This window comes from Choristoneura fumiferana, chromosome 14 (assembly GCF_025370935.1).
Source record: "Choristoneura fumiferana chromosome 14, NRCan_CFum_1, whole genome shotgun sequence".
Lineage (NCBI taxonomy): Eukaryota > Metazoa > Arthropoda > Insecta > Lepidoptera > Tortricidae > Choristoneura > Choristoneura fumiferana.
The window spans coordinates 11,611,108-11,624,899 of record NC_133485.1 but is presented as its reverse complement, the minus strand read 5'-3'; the positions used below and the strand labels follow the sequence as shown (position 1 = coordinate 11,624,899).

General features: G+C 37.6%; 1 protein-coding gene across 1 annotated transcript in view; it reads left to right on the top strand.

The window, feature by feature from the left end:
* Window positions 1-13,792, top strand: part of LOC141435139 (ubiquitin-conjugating enzyme E2 R1) — a 35,981-nt gene that overhangs the window by 15,385 nt on the left and 6,804 nt on the right. The window contains exons 4-5 of the mRNA XM_074097720.1: window positions 9,515-9,747; window positions 10,980-11,094. Coding sequence (XP_073953821.1) covers window positions 9,515-9,747; window positions 10,980-11,094 — 348 coding nt within the window. The remainder of the gene's footprint in view (window positions 1-9,514; window positions 9,748-10,979; window positions 11,095-13,792) is intronic.

Genomic DNA, 13,792 nt, shown 5'->3' with positions numbered 1-13,792 from the left:
ATATTAAAAAGCGAACTGACAGGTAGGTACGGCAAGACTACTGCTACAGAGCTTAAGGAATACGGGATGAATGGTACGAATAAATATTTATTCGTAGGATGAATGCCATCAGGGCCACTCCCCTTAGATTCCTTTAATGACGCCAGTTATTTTTCCACTTTAGGAGGCCGAATTTCGATGTTATTACTTTCACGTTATTACAATTACGGATCTTATTTTGTTCCGTAGAAACTTAATGTCATCTCATTTAACGTTTACATTAGACACGCTGACATTTCGAAGTAATATAATATGATATGAACAGTGGAGTGGTAGGTACAGTTTTTTTGGCACATGTATCCGAAATAAAAAAGTAGGTACCTACCTGTATTTTGTTTGCATCATTGTGCACTGCTTAAATCGACTCGACGACGTTGATTTGATGCCGTTAACTTAGCAAATTTAACAATATAATAATATATTATCAATGTTGCATGTGGAGCCTTTTTTAACCGACTTCAAAAAAAGGCGGAGTTTATCTTCTTATTCGGTTGTATTTTTTTATGTTTGTTACCTTTACCTCAGAACTCCGTCATTTATGAACCGATTTGAATTTTTTTCTTTACATTCCTCTAGGAATATCTTCAATTAGGTCCCATACGCACCAAACCAGGATCTGATGATTGGATCTTTAAGGAAATCGAGGGAACTCTTCAAATGTTGAAGGGACACCTATAGTAAACTGGATATATTTAGTAGTAACTCGTGCATTTGCTCTTGAAAATCATCATTTGGTGAAGTGGAACTGATGATGAAGACCACAGTAAAATTGGTGAAATGGAATGGGTGGTGAAGCACCATATGACTCCTCAATAAAGAAAGCTCTGCATCGGAAAAAGCAATCTTTTGTAAAAGGTGACATGCAGTCGACATTAAACTATTGTACTTATCTTAGATTATTTACACTAAAAAGGGTGACAAAAAAAATTATAACAAAAATTGAACCGACTACAAAAATCCATGAAAATAATTTTCTACCAGTCTGAAGTCGGTGCCTCAGCTTGCTGGCTCGTCAGCAGGAGTGATTGAAGCCCAATATGTAGTGCGTAGGTTAGGTAGGCGACTATAGGTCCTCTCCTGCTGGCTCGTGCTGAGGCACCGACTTCAGACTGGTAGAAAATTATTTTCATGGTTTTTTGTAGTCGGTTCACATTTTTTGTTATAATTATTTTTTCCTACAGTAGGGTGAAATGAATATTCTCTTTCGTTAAACAACCCGAAAAATGAGAGGAGCTTGAGTTAGGTATGTTTTCGGCTGCAACATCTCGCAGTTAGTGTATTAATTACAATCTTTGTCATACTCGTCATCAATGACTTCACTTAAAAATATAGGCAAGAAGGTGGGATGGGAATAGAGTTACAACAGCCCGCCACTTTTGTCCTACTACTTCCATTACTGTTATTACTATTATTACTATTTACTACCAATTTGCTTGATAAAAGGTTTCACAGTATGTACGCACAACGCACATACGTATCCGAAGATACTCAAAAACTGAGACCAGTAACTCTTGTTGGTAAACAAATTCACATGAATCGCTAACCTCTGCCTTTTCTCGAACCTTCTGAAGGCCGAAAAAATAAATGGAAAACAGCTGATTGCTTCATCGACGCGAGAGTGGACACTAACCATTGGATCGACCGACGCTTTTGATTGGCTGCTATTATTTTCTGTCAGAAATACAAAGGAAATTTTAACTGAGACCACGGAATCTGAGTCTGTTTGGCAGATATTAATGCAGGTACTATATCGAACCAATTAAATTGAGTCGTTTAATGAATCCTTTTCCCAGAATATGACATAGTGATTTCGCATTGCTTGATAACGGATTTCATTACGAAACCTACTGTGTGAAAGTTCTACGGGAGGGTAAGGAAGTAGGGATATAGACAAATATGAACTGAACACTATCTTGAGTTTTTTTCTCGGTATAACTAACTATCTACTTGTGTACCAATACCAGTTACTCACTCATTCAGGTTTTATATGAAGATTTTTAAATTCGATGTTCTCATACATTTAAAATTAGATAAATGCAGCTGTTCTGAAGTGATATTTATAGACGTCTTCAAATCTTGCAAGTTGGATTCCGCTCACTTCTAATAATCGAGTTGACTCGACATTCGGTACGGTTATAGATAATTAGGAGTACTGGCCGCAAAGATTACAATCAGCGTGCAATCAGCAAAAAAAGGTAATAAAGATATATTTTTAACGTAAACTTATAATAAGTCCGCCTTTGTATTTTTTTGTAACATTTTTGTATTTTCTTATTGTACAAAAAGAGTTACAAACAAAATTATTGATGGCAGATTCTACTTCAGAAAAAACAAACCTGATTGTCACTTTGACGTGCTCGTGAAATTAATCTTTAATATTCGAAGCCGTAGAAATGATATTAAACCTCGGGGTGGTGACGGAATTTCATGGTTAGGGTGCTCATTCCGAGAGGAGGCTTGTGCCCTGCAGTAGGAAGGACGTATATAGGCTGGGATGATGATGATGAGAGTCGTTCGGCCATTTCGGCCAACACCCTCAGGAGGCCGGTAGTACTGATTCGCATTCGTCTTGGCAGTGAGGCGATTCTTTTTCTCCTGACAGCATAATAATCGTCAGTACGCCCCTCGGTGAACATGCCGGACACGCTGCAGTGCCTCGGCAGTTTTATTAGCCTCCTGAGGATGTTTATATTGATCACGCAGCGTATTATAGGCTTTTACATCCATATCATCATCATAAGCCGGTAAACATTCACTGCTGATCAAAGAACTAATCCTTAGAACGCCATAATGAATGACAACTCGCCACTTGCATCCATCATCCACCTAGTGGGAAGCCTGCCAACGCTTCGTCTTCCGGTTCATGGTCGCGTAAATTCTCACCCAACCGGTATGTGTCGATCTACATTTATGTGTAAGTATACCAAGTTTCCTGTCAATGATATTTATTACTAAAAGTTAGTGAAATTATTCAATTTCACTCACATTGTTTTGCATTTTTCTTAAAATTTACACTGGTCAGTGTCTAAGAATAAGAATATTAGAATGAAGCTATGTAGTTAATGAAACTTTTTATTGTTATTTGAATGTCTTGGCAATGATTGTGATAACAAATGACATTGACAATACACGCAGGTAACAACCTAAATAGTCCGAATCCTAGCTATTTAGTTTTGTAGGAACGCTGCCAACGCACGTTTGAGAGCGTTGTCGAGACCGTTAGGCGACTTTCACTGTTCCATTGTAATACGCATTTAGTACCACTGGCTATGGGATTGTTATGATAACAAGTCGCACCTTTAAAATTAAACTGAAACAATTCGAAATATTCAGTTCCAAAATAAACTTTAAATAAAACACAATTTGGTTGAATTTTCAAATGAGAAAATTGCGAATTATTTCAGTTTAATTTTAAAAGTGCGAAGTAACAATAGTAGAGAAAAAGCCATGTTTATTAGTAACACGAAAATTTTAATAGCAAGCTTTGTAGCAGTGGAAAATAAACCAATGATGTGTGTGAACACTGTGTGAATTTATGGAGAAACTACAGCCAAAGAAAAGACCTCTTATTTTCAGAAGATGCCTGTGCCTAGCAGTGGGATATCGTACAGGGCAGTCGCTAAAACTTACCTCTATTTTACGTGTATACCTAGGTTAAAAATAAGAGTTAGATAAATCATTGAGCTAATCTATTGAATAATTACGTTCTTCAGCGAATAGGAAAGAAGATTGAGCTTTTTCGAACAGTAAAGCTGAGGAACATTGAGTTTTTGGACCATATTTTCCGAAACCAACAGTCTCGCCTTCTGTAAACATTACGATGGGCAAAATAGCCGGAAAGCAAAAGGTAGGGGGACGCAAAATGTCATGGGCTCATGGCTTCGTTTCGTATAACTAAAGGGAGTGGACTGCCATCAAGACAGTAGAACAGCTACCTATAGAAGCTGGCTATGGACTGGAGAAGATTGAAGGAGCTGACTGCCAACCTTCAATGATGAAGTAGCACTATAAGAAGAATTTGCTATGATATCAATGTCAGTATGCCATGCCAAATGGGTTAACATCGTTTAGCCACTGATAACTTACCATTGCACAATGCAATGTTGAAACGAATCCGAGCTGACATGTAATCATTGTTAAAATTTACTAGCCAAAACAACCCTCACCACCTCACCACGTCGTACGGACAAATGACCGTACCTATCTAAACCCTGGGGCTACTCCGAAACACGAAGTTTGTATCGTACCTTCTCACTCACTCTTTTATTAAACACTCTTTAGCGTGAGCGGGACACCATGACACTAAATTCGAATTTTGAATTTCATCTTCGTTTGTAGTATTAGGACTGGCTTATATACTTACTTAGTTAGATACTGCGAGAAATATCGTGCCAGTTGCATTAAGTACATGTAAAATCAATGAATCGAAAAATCGTCTTATCAAACCCCTAATGGTTTTAAAAGACCTATCCAACGATACCCCACCCACACTATAGGGTTGGATGAGAAAAAAAGATCACCCCCACTTTACGTCTATGGGAGGTACCCTAAAAAAAATTTTTTTTTTAATTTTTTATTGTACCATTTTGTCGGCATAGTTTACATATATTATATCCGTGCAAAATTACAGGTTTCTAGCATTGATAGTCCCTGAGCAAAGCCGCGGACGGACGGACAGACAGACAGACAGACATGGCGAAACTATAAGGGTTCCGTTTTTGCCATTTTGGCTCCGGAACCCTAAAAAGGTCTAAATGAAGCATTACCAACGTATTGAATAGTATTGATTAAGAGTATATATGTCATCGAGAAAGTATAAAACTGTTTGATTCATTTCATTAGTCATTGCTGTCAACGTCTCTTGTTGACTGACCGGACCCAGCACAATCCCGTAAGGAAGGGTCAATAGAATCATGCATTTTATGTACTAAGCAATAGAGTCCGTTTCGTTTGAGACTTATTGGCACATGACGACCTCGATAAGAGATGTGTGCTAGGCCTACGCACATCACTGATGTAGGAACTCTACCCACCAACAGCTAACGGTTAAGCTATAGGATACATACCAACACACCACACTAGATGCCCCAATTAAGTTATCCTGCTAATGTTAGAAATGCGAACGTGTGTTCATGTGCTTGTTACTCTTTCATGATATGTATACGGCTAGATGAATTACAATCAAATTTAGTACCTATGTAGATTAGATAGTTGCAGTAAAAACGTGTGTTCAAGCCCGGGCTCTTATATCAGTTTTTCGGTAATTAAATTTGAAATTGACCGTGAACTTTGAAGGAAAACATCGTAAGGATGCCGACACACACCCGCGAAGAAATACAATGGTGAGTGTGAAGCTCCCAATCCGTACTGAGCCCGCGTGGGAACTATTCTGAGATGAAGCCTGTGTTCTGCAGTGAGACGTTTACAGACCGAGATGAGACAGTTGGAAAACTGGAATAACACATTGGCTTCTTTTTATCCTGATAAACCCACGGTATCGGGATGCACATACAAAAAAGATGGATGAAATCGGGAAAATCATTTTCAAGTTATAGCAATTTATAGAATATATTATACATGAAAGGAAATAATAGATGTAAGTTCATTAACTAATAAGTATTTAATGAAACTGTATCCATATACCATCTCGCCATCTGGGTCATACGATTCGGAGTAGGCCACGACTTTCTGTACTACAGACAGCTTTTAAACCTGCCACAAGGAGACGTCGTGCCGTGCGTTCTGCGGTAAGTACCTATTGAATTGACAGAGTCTAAACTTTTGCAGGTTAAGTGATAAAACATTAATAAATATGCCTTCGCTGTGTTTGATACGACCGAAACTTTGAACTAAATTGCCGGTTGACAGCAACGCAGAAACCTAACAACTAACAAGTAGCTTACGCGTTACTTGGTTGGTGCACTTGCTACTTCACCTCAATTAAATAATGGTGTTCTACACAACCTTCCTAAAATAAAAAGTATCCTGTTTATTTATTTGCAAAAGTATTACAAAAAAAACTCAAAGTATTCTAAGACTAATTTTCACATTAAGCTTATTGATTTCACCGGTCATCTTGCATCTAATGTGACACACACACACACAAGCATCACGCCTGTATTCCCAAATGGGGTAGGCAGAGCACACGAAACATTACCGCTTCGGAGCCACTTTTAGCAAGTTTAGGTTTTAAGTTTGACAAAAACGGTACAATAGTGACAAGTTGCTAGCCTGTCGCCTACGGTATACCTCATCTAATGTTGTGTCTATAATGTAACCTCCCATTATATCATGTCGCGTAACTTGCCAAAGCCTTCACGCGTCGAGCAAATTGCAATACAAATGGGGTAGTGATAACGATAATACGTCATATTTCTTTAGCCAAGGGCGCGCCGGAGGTTAACCGCTCGCCCAAGTTCCGGTATCTCCTTTGAAAGACGCGGAAACGTGTCAGACGCTTCAAAGAACTTCTGTATGCTAAAACCTAGTCACTTCCTAGGCTTATTATCTCTTTCACCCATATAAAGTAAGGAACTAACCAGGCAGTTTCTTCAGGAATGCGACAGCCGATTTTGAATTAGGACTTACTTTAAATTACATTTCTGCATCGCCCCACCTAATTCCCCATAGCCACCGGCCTTCATTTATTATCTATACCTATGAAGGAGTAACATGAGTGACTGACAGATAAAGCACAGCCTAACTAAACCACTACAGCTAGGTATAGACTTGAAATTTGTCAGACGTATTTTCTCGGCATCAACACTAATAAACGTACACTAATAAAGTATTTTACGACATTCTCACGGAGAGCAAATTTTTTATTCTTCCATAACAACAACAAGTTAGGTCGCTTACAATTGAATGCCGCTACACTTACAGATAGATACATTATCTGTCGTAGGTTATATATAAGTCATTTAACGTTTTATGAAACCAATTTCAAGCCAGCATCAGTAGGATTTCTCTTCTTGACAGCTATGTAGATTTTGAAGTGAAAATAGACCCAATAGGCGATAATCAGATCTCATTAAACCAATTTCGGTAACGTTCATAAATTGCGTGGTATTGACTTAATTACGCGGTTATGTATGTATATTCATACTCTCCTTTTCTAATTACCTGGTAACCAATTGGAGCGACTACAAAATTTAACGATGAATAAATTACTCAATAATACATAATGTTTTACAAGAAGCCCTAGTTTCTTGAAGCAAGTGTTCGCACGCGCAAGTTGTTATGACGTTTTTAGGTAATCAGTAAGTCGGTAACAATGAAATTTATGTAACGCACCTGGTTACGCACTAATGCAAAACGGAAACTCAATTCCATATCTGTTAAACTGAGAAACGGATCGCATTAAAAGCGTTGTGAAATCGAAAGCTGAAATTTCTGAACTAAAAATAAACGTGATTGAACACCAGTGAGTTAGCTGGTTTGGGTACCTTGCGTACTTCTATTTAGATACGGATTTTATTTATATGAATTAACAGATATTGTCTGCGTGAGTCAATAGCGTTATTGCTCGCAACTGCTGCGCCGTTCGCATCCGCTACAATATGTAATTTATGTCCACAATTTCGCTTGCACAATTTCCAACGGTAGGTAGTTTTCTCTCCGTTTTCGCAATGAAACAGCTGCGCAAAAGGGATCCTTTTGTCTGTCTTAATTCATATTTCCTAGTCTTGATCTCACCCTACTAGTTTGCAGTTATATCTTGCAGTACCCGTTCCACGCGAAGTAGGTCGCCCAAACTCTACACAGTTACCATAAAACATTCCAGCAAGAATATAAACTAGTGAGTGCAACTTTGACCTGCCAACGAAACTAAATTTAGTGCAATAGTGTGTTCTACTTATATTGCCATCAAATGTAGCGCAAACGTTGATGTTCCCTGCTGAGCAGATTAAGCTGTGGACGATTCTTCTTATGATAGATGGTGAACGTCATAAGAACCCCAATAAAAACAGCCAGTGTAATGTCAGTACGTTAGTACTATTATATATTCTGTGGTAATGTCACAGAATAACTAATAGTACTACCGTACAGAAGGGACTCTCTCGAATAAAAGTCAAGTTTAGGTATAAATAGTTGCCTACTCTTACGACTTGCACGCGAAATTGAAACTTATCATGTTACACGAGCGTTCATATTCCGTTGGGCACCGTTGACTCGAAACCGGTTTGGCGCCAAGAGCACAGGGTTCCCACTCGCCGATGAATAAAGATAAGATAACAGTGGGTACTAATATGAATTCAATAAGCTACCTTTAATAAATAAGTAAATAAACTTGAATGGCTAAAGCTACAAAACAAAAATATTTTATCAGCAACAGCAACCATTTGGTAGTAGGTACCTCTTTATTCAATCTTTAGTGATATTTTTGTTTAGTTTGTTTTAACTTGGCTTGACAAAGTGCCTACTTACTTTTAAACAAACATTTGAGCAAACTTAGTTACTTAGGCAATTGTAATTTGTATTAAAATGGGTCTATAGTGTTTATTTTTAGGTGAATTAAACGGTATTCAATCAATAAGGAATCGACTTTCATTGTAAACACTACGAAAATCTACTAAATACCTGTCGCAAAACTATATTCCTTTAGATGCCCTAAAATCCTTGTAATACTTAATAATCTTGTTCTGACTATGCACCTACTACTCTTCCAGAGTATTTAACTATATGATGGTTTAAATTAAATGCAAGAAAATGGCTTCTTGCCTTTCAATAACCTATCTTTCGGAGGGTTGAAAAATGATAATTCGGATTCTTTTATCTTCTTTGTATTTATACAGCCGTAAACAATTTCGAAGTCATAGTTTGCAAAAAAAAATAAGTTGTTAAACCTACACAAAGCACGCGCGATGCGTCCAGCATGCGAGCTAAGCGGCAACCCACTGCCGTGCACCCAATGGTTGGGTGCGCCGGCCGAATGTACCTAAACTGCGGAGTAGTTACCCCTGGTAATGTGTAGCTCTGTAGAACTAACTTCATATTGGTTCAAGCCAGCGGAAGTTGATCTGTTATTGGCGTTATTGCATGCACATGCAGTGAAATTATCTATGAACCATACCAAGCGATGTACCTACTGATGTTCTACTTCCTTCCTGCTTTACACCTTGGTTGATTGGAAAGGCTCTCCCTGCAGCGTTTAATTATTGTAGACATTTATTTTGATCGATTCGGGTGTTAGGTACTTTGCGGAGGTCCATATTAATGAACTACGCTAATTTAGCTTGCTTCTCCGCTACACAGTCTCTCCCACATCTATTATAAGAATCTGAATCCTGCACAAAATTGTATATTGAATCTGCTATTCTACGAACACAACTTAGTGTTCGTTTATTTTTATTAAAGGTGGGAGTGATTTGACGTTTGACTTCATTCACCGTTCAGCTAACTTACAAATTTATGGTAGATAAACAACCCAACAAAAACGTTGTAGACACCTCTGAACATCTCTTTATCTTTCCAGAATGGTGACCTCTGCATATCAATCCTGCATCCTCCAGTAGACGACCCTCAATCCGGCGAGCTTCCGTGCGAGCGTTGGAACCCCACGCAGTCAGTCCGAACCGTGCTTCTGTCTGTAATCTCACTGCTCAACGAGCCAAACACCTTCAGCCCGGCTAACGTCGATGCCAGCGTCATGTACAGACGCTGGCGCGACTCGAAAGGGAAGGATAAGGAATATGAAAATATTATAAGGTGAGTCGCAAGGTGAAATAACTGATGAGATATGCTCACGGCCTAAACTGACAATTGACGAGATAGTTCAATATGCTAGATTTGGACAAGCGATATGTCGTCGAGCTGCCAATTATTGTTTCAAAATCAAAGTCTTTAAGTTTTGGTAATGTCACAAGGTACATGATAAGTGCAAAACTTTGGTGATTGTAATCGATCATTTTAAGAGAACCTACTAGATTATTGACAACACATTCCCAGTTTGCTCAGTTACAAAAAAGATTGATGTAGACTATGGCAATAGTAGTGATTTATTGATAGTACAGTCGTTAAATATTCCAAATGATGAGCATATCATGACAATACTATAAATGAAATGATGCGCTGTCTGCCAGCGTTTGTTATGTAATTCAATAGAAAATGTTTTTATATGCTAACAAAGCATCGATAAATCTCGTTCAGCACGCTGTTCGTTATAATAATGAGCAGGAAACTTACTGCATATTTAGCGAAGTGTGATAACGATCGAATTTTACACTCAATTTAATATTTAGAATGTTAATTTAGGTTATTTGACTGGACGCTTATGATTATCATCAAAATTGTAGGAAACAACTTAGATGCACAGAAAAAACAGTAAGACTGAATAAATCCGTATTATACACCACTGATGGCAACGGTACGACACGAAATGCAGCTTGTGACTTCCAGTGATGGTCTTACTGTGCATCTATATTTCAGTTTGTATTTTCACTTTCGGTTTTACGGGATGACCGTAAAAGTAAAAATTTGGAATTGAAATAAAAAATACAAAAAGATTCCAAAAAACCAATCTTAAAATTGTAGGAAACAACTTGTAAACTAAATTATTATAAGGCAAGGTGAAGCAAGACAAACACTGTTTAATAAGTACAGCTGTGTTTGGTTTGACGTATCGGTGGTAGATAACGGATTCTGAGTACCTAGTCCTAACCTTAACTTGACTTCATTTTGTCGATGACTGACGATCTATGACATAGATTCTATGTTATGAACTTAGGAGCCAATTGTTTCTATTAACTCAGTAACTATACCTCTTGGAACGTTCAATACTTTCGCACTAAGAATGTTCGTCAGTTACAAGACTCACTAAAATCTCTTTTATCTTGATGGTCATCAACACATCAACGTCTTACTTTTTTATCTTCAAACGTAACAATCTTACTACGAAGAAGTATTTGAGTATTTATTTATTTACATTTCATTGCTTCCAGGAAACAAGCGCAAGTGGCGCGCATAGACGCTGAAAGGGAAGGCATCGTTGTACCGCTCACGCTAGAAGACTACTGCATCAAAACGCAAGTCAAGTCCACAATGCATGAACCACACGTATGTACATTAATTACCGTCTATTTGTCATACTATCATTTAAAGTAATTCATGAGCACGAAATTGTAATTCATAACATAGTTTTAAACTCCCATATTCTGAGAATAAGTTTTGTATGACCGGTTTATTAAAATTAAAGATATATTTAGGTATGGAAACAAAGTAGCGTAGGTAATATGGACACCCCACACATAAAAAATATATCTAAAACACCACTATGCTTACAACGATGATATTATAAACAGTACTAACTTTTGTCCGTGACTTTGTCTGTCAAGAATGCGTTTATCGCTATCCCGAGTTTATCGCTATGCCAATTTCCGGGATAAAAGCTCCAGCTGTGTTAGCGTGAAGAAGTAACAGAAAGACGTTACTTTCGCATTTATAATATTAGTGACGTAAAGATGCGCCACACTAATGAGGGCTATCGTTTTTTGTCTCATGTGGTTTTGAAAGTCAGTTATTACGGGCGTGGAAACAAAGTTTAGATTAAAATCATATTTAATACACCTTAAAACCGTACCATATAAATATCGAGCATGCCACAGTGTTGCATAGTCCCCGTTTTGTTCGGAAAAAAGGGAGGACAAAGGTTTCCGAAAGACAAAACTGTCTCAAAACACAGACATTCATTGCCCCGGAACGCATATTTGCCATAATTAATTACAGATATTGCAAAATATTCACAAAATTATTCTAATTCTAAATAAACCCGCGTAGCTCACCCAAAAACTATGAGATTTGACATTTCGGAGACCTCACGCTACACTAGCGCCTCTAGCGGCGAATTCATTCGCGATAGCCCTCATTGATAGAAGATTTTATGAATTTGACCGTGTCGAATACATCTTTATGTTTTCTTTTTACTTTTAATTCAATTATTTTTTTGTAAATAAAGCTCCATCGATATACTATCGATGACTCCATCAATGTCGAGGTTGATGAAGACACTATCGGTTTCAATTAGCCGTTATTAGATAGCTTCGGTGTGCGGTCTTCTTTCTCTCGAAAATAGCGCAGTATTACAACTCTCTCGGCTGCTATAAGTCACTAAATCCGTCCAATCAACCTTTGTTTACTTACGTAAGATGAAACTTATCGGACTGATTTAAGCAAGCTATTCTCAGTAGGTAAATTTTAACGTTTATGACGAGTATTATTAACTTAGCTGTTAAGTCTTGGGAACAATATACAAACAAGTGACAATTAATTAAAAAAACAAAACAATATCCGCAACAGGCTTCGTCAACAAAACAAATTGTAGATCCGCAACATGCTTCGTCATTAACTACTTAGCTGTAGACAGAATGTCGAATCGAAACATCTGCATTTGCAGACCAACCGTCTGGAGTCTAGACTGCGACAAAAAGCCAATGCTTTGTAAAGGTTGCAAGCTGTATAATACGCTAGTGTAGATCAGACATGCGTGACGTTATGTAAAGCAGCTAAACATTTACAATACATCAATAATCGATATCCGCTGCCAAACCAACCTTCTTCTGGCCTTGCTTGATTTTTCCTTCTTTTTATAGTGATCGGCTGTGCGTCGTGTATTGAGTTCGGTCAATGCCGTCGCATCAGCTTTGTTTTATGTAGTTTCCTGTGCCGGAAACGTTTTTTTTTTGCAGAATATGCGTTCGCTGTAATTACATTTTTAGTGTAGACATAATTTGAAAATACAAACTGAAATATAGATGCACAGAAAAACCAGAAAAATAAGACCATCACTGGGAACCACTGACCACTGACCTATTATTGCATACATTTGAGGGCCAGATTTTTTGCCGCTCAGTATGTTTTGAAAAAATGACTTTGTGCCAAGTCTCTTGCGGATCATTCTTCTTGGCAGGATGGTCTCCGAAAGCGCTGGTAGTATAAAAAGGTGACACGTAAAGGATCCCTTTGCGGTCTACTTACAGAATAATCGTTTTAATTTTGATATAAGCTTGGTTGCTTTCAGTTTTTAGAATTTCTGCTTTCGTTTCATTATATTTATTGCCCCATGGCTTGGCCCCTCGTTGCGGAACATCTCCGTGCGAATTTCGCTAAATCAAGCCACATTCCTTGTTTGCATCATTATTGGGACATCTTTGCATAACGTTAGCTTTTTAGGTCCAGGTTGGCTTTAATGAATCACCCACTCAGGAGTAGTATTTTCTTTTTTATTGATTTTAATTAATGTTTAGAGTAAAAATAACTGCATACATAGGTTACTAGTGCCTCAGATTTTCTAGCATGATAGCTAGAAAAACAGGCGACAGGTATGTCGAATCTGACGTACTTGTCACAAAAATAGATATAGATGTATAATAAAAACATGTTATTGTCGGAATACTATTTTGTTTTGACATCGTAGTTACTAACACAACTTGGGAATTAAATAAATCTTAGGGAACGCTGTTATAAAGTTGGTGTATTCCTTCTACACTAGAGATTTTATAATCACTAAATCTCATCCGCTGTCATGAAATTTGGCACTGTTATTAGGTTATATTAATGCAACGTCAATAACGACGACGATGTAATTACCACGCGAATTTTGTGAAATCCCGTAATTTCAATTCAATGTATTACCTAATGATTTAATCGTGTGAAGCCGCGGGTAAATACTAGTTTTTTATATTAAGGTCACGTGCGTATATTACCTTATTGTTTTTTAGTCACTATGATCGTTTCTGTTCAGTGTATTAATTTGTTT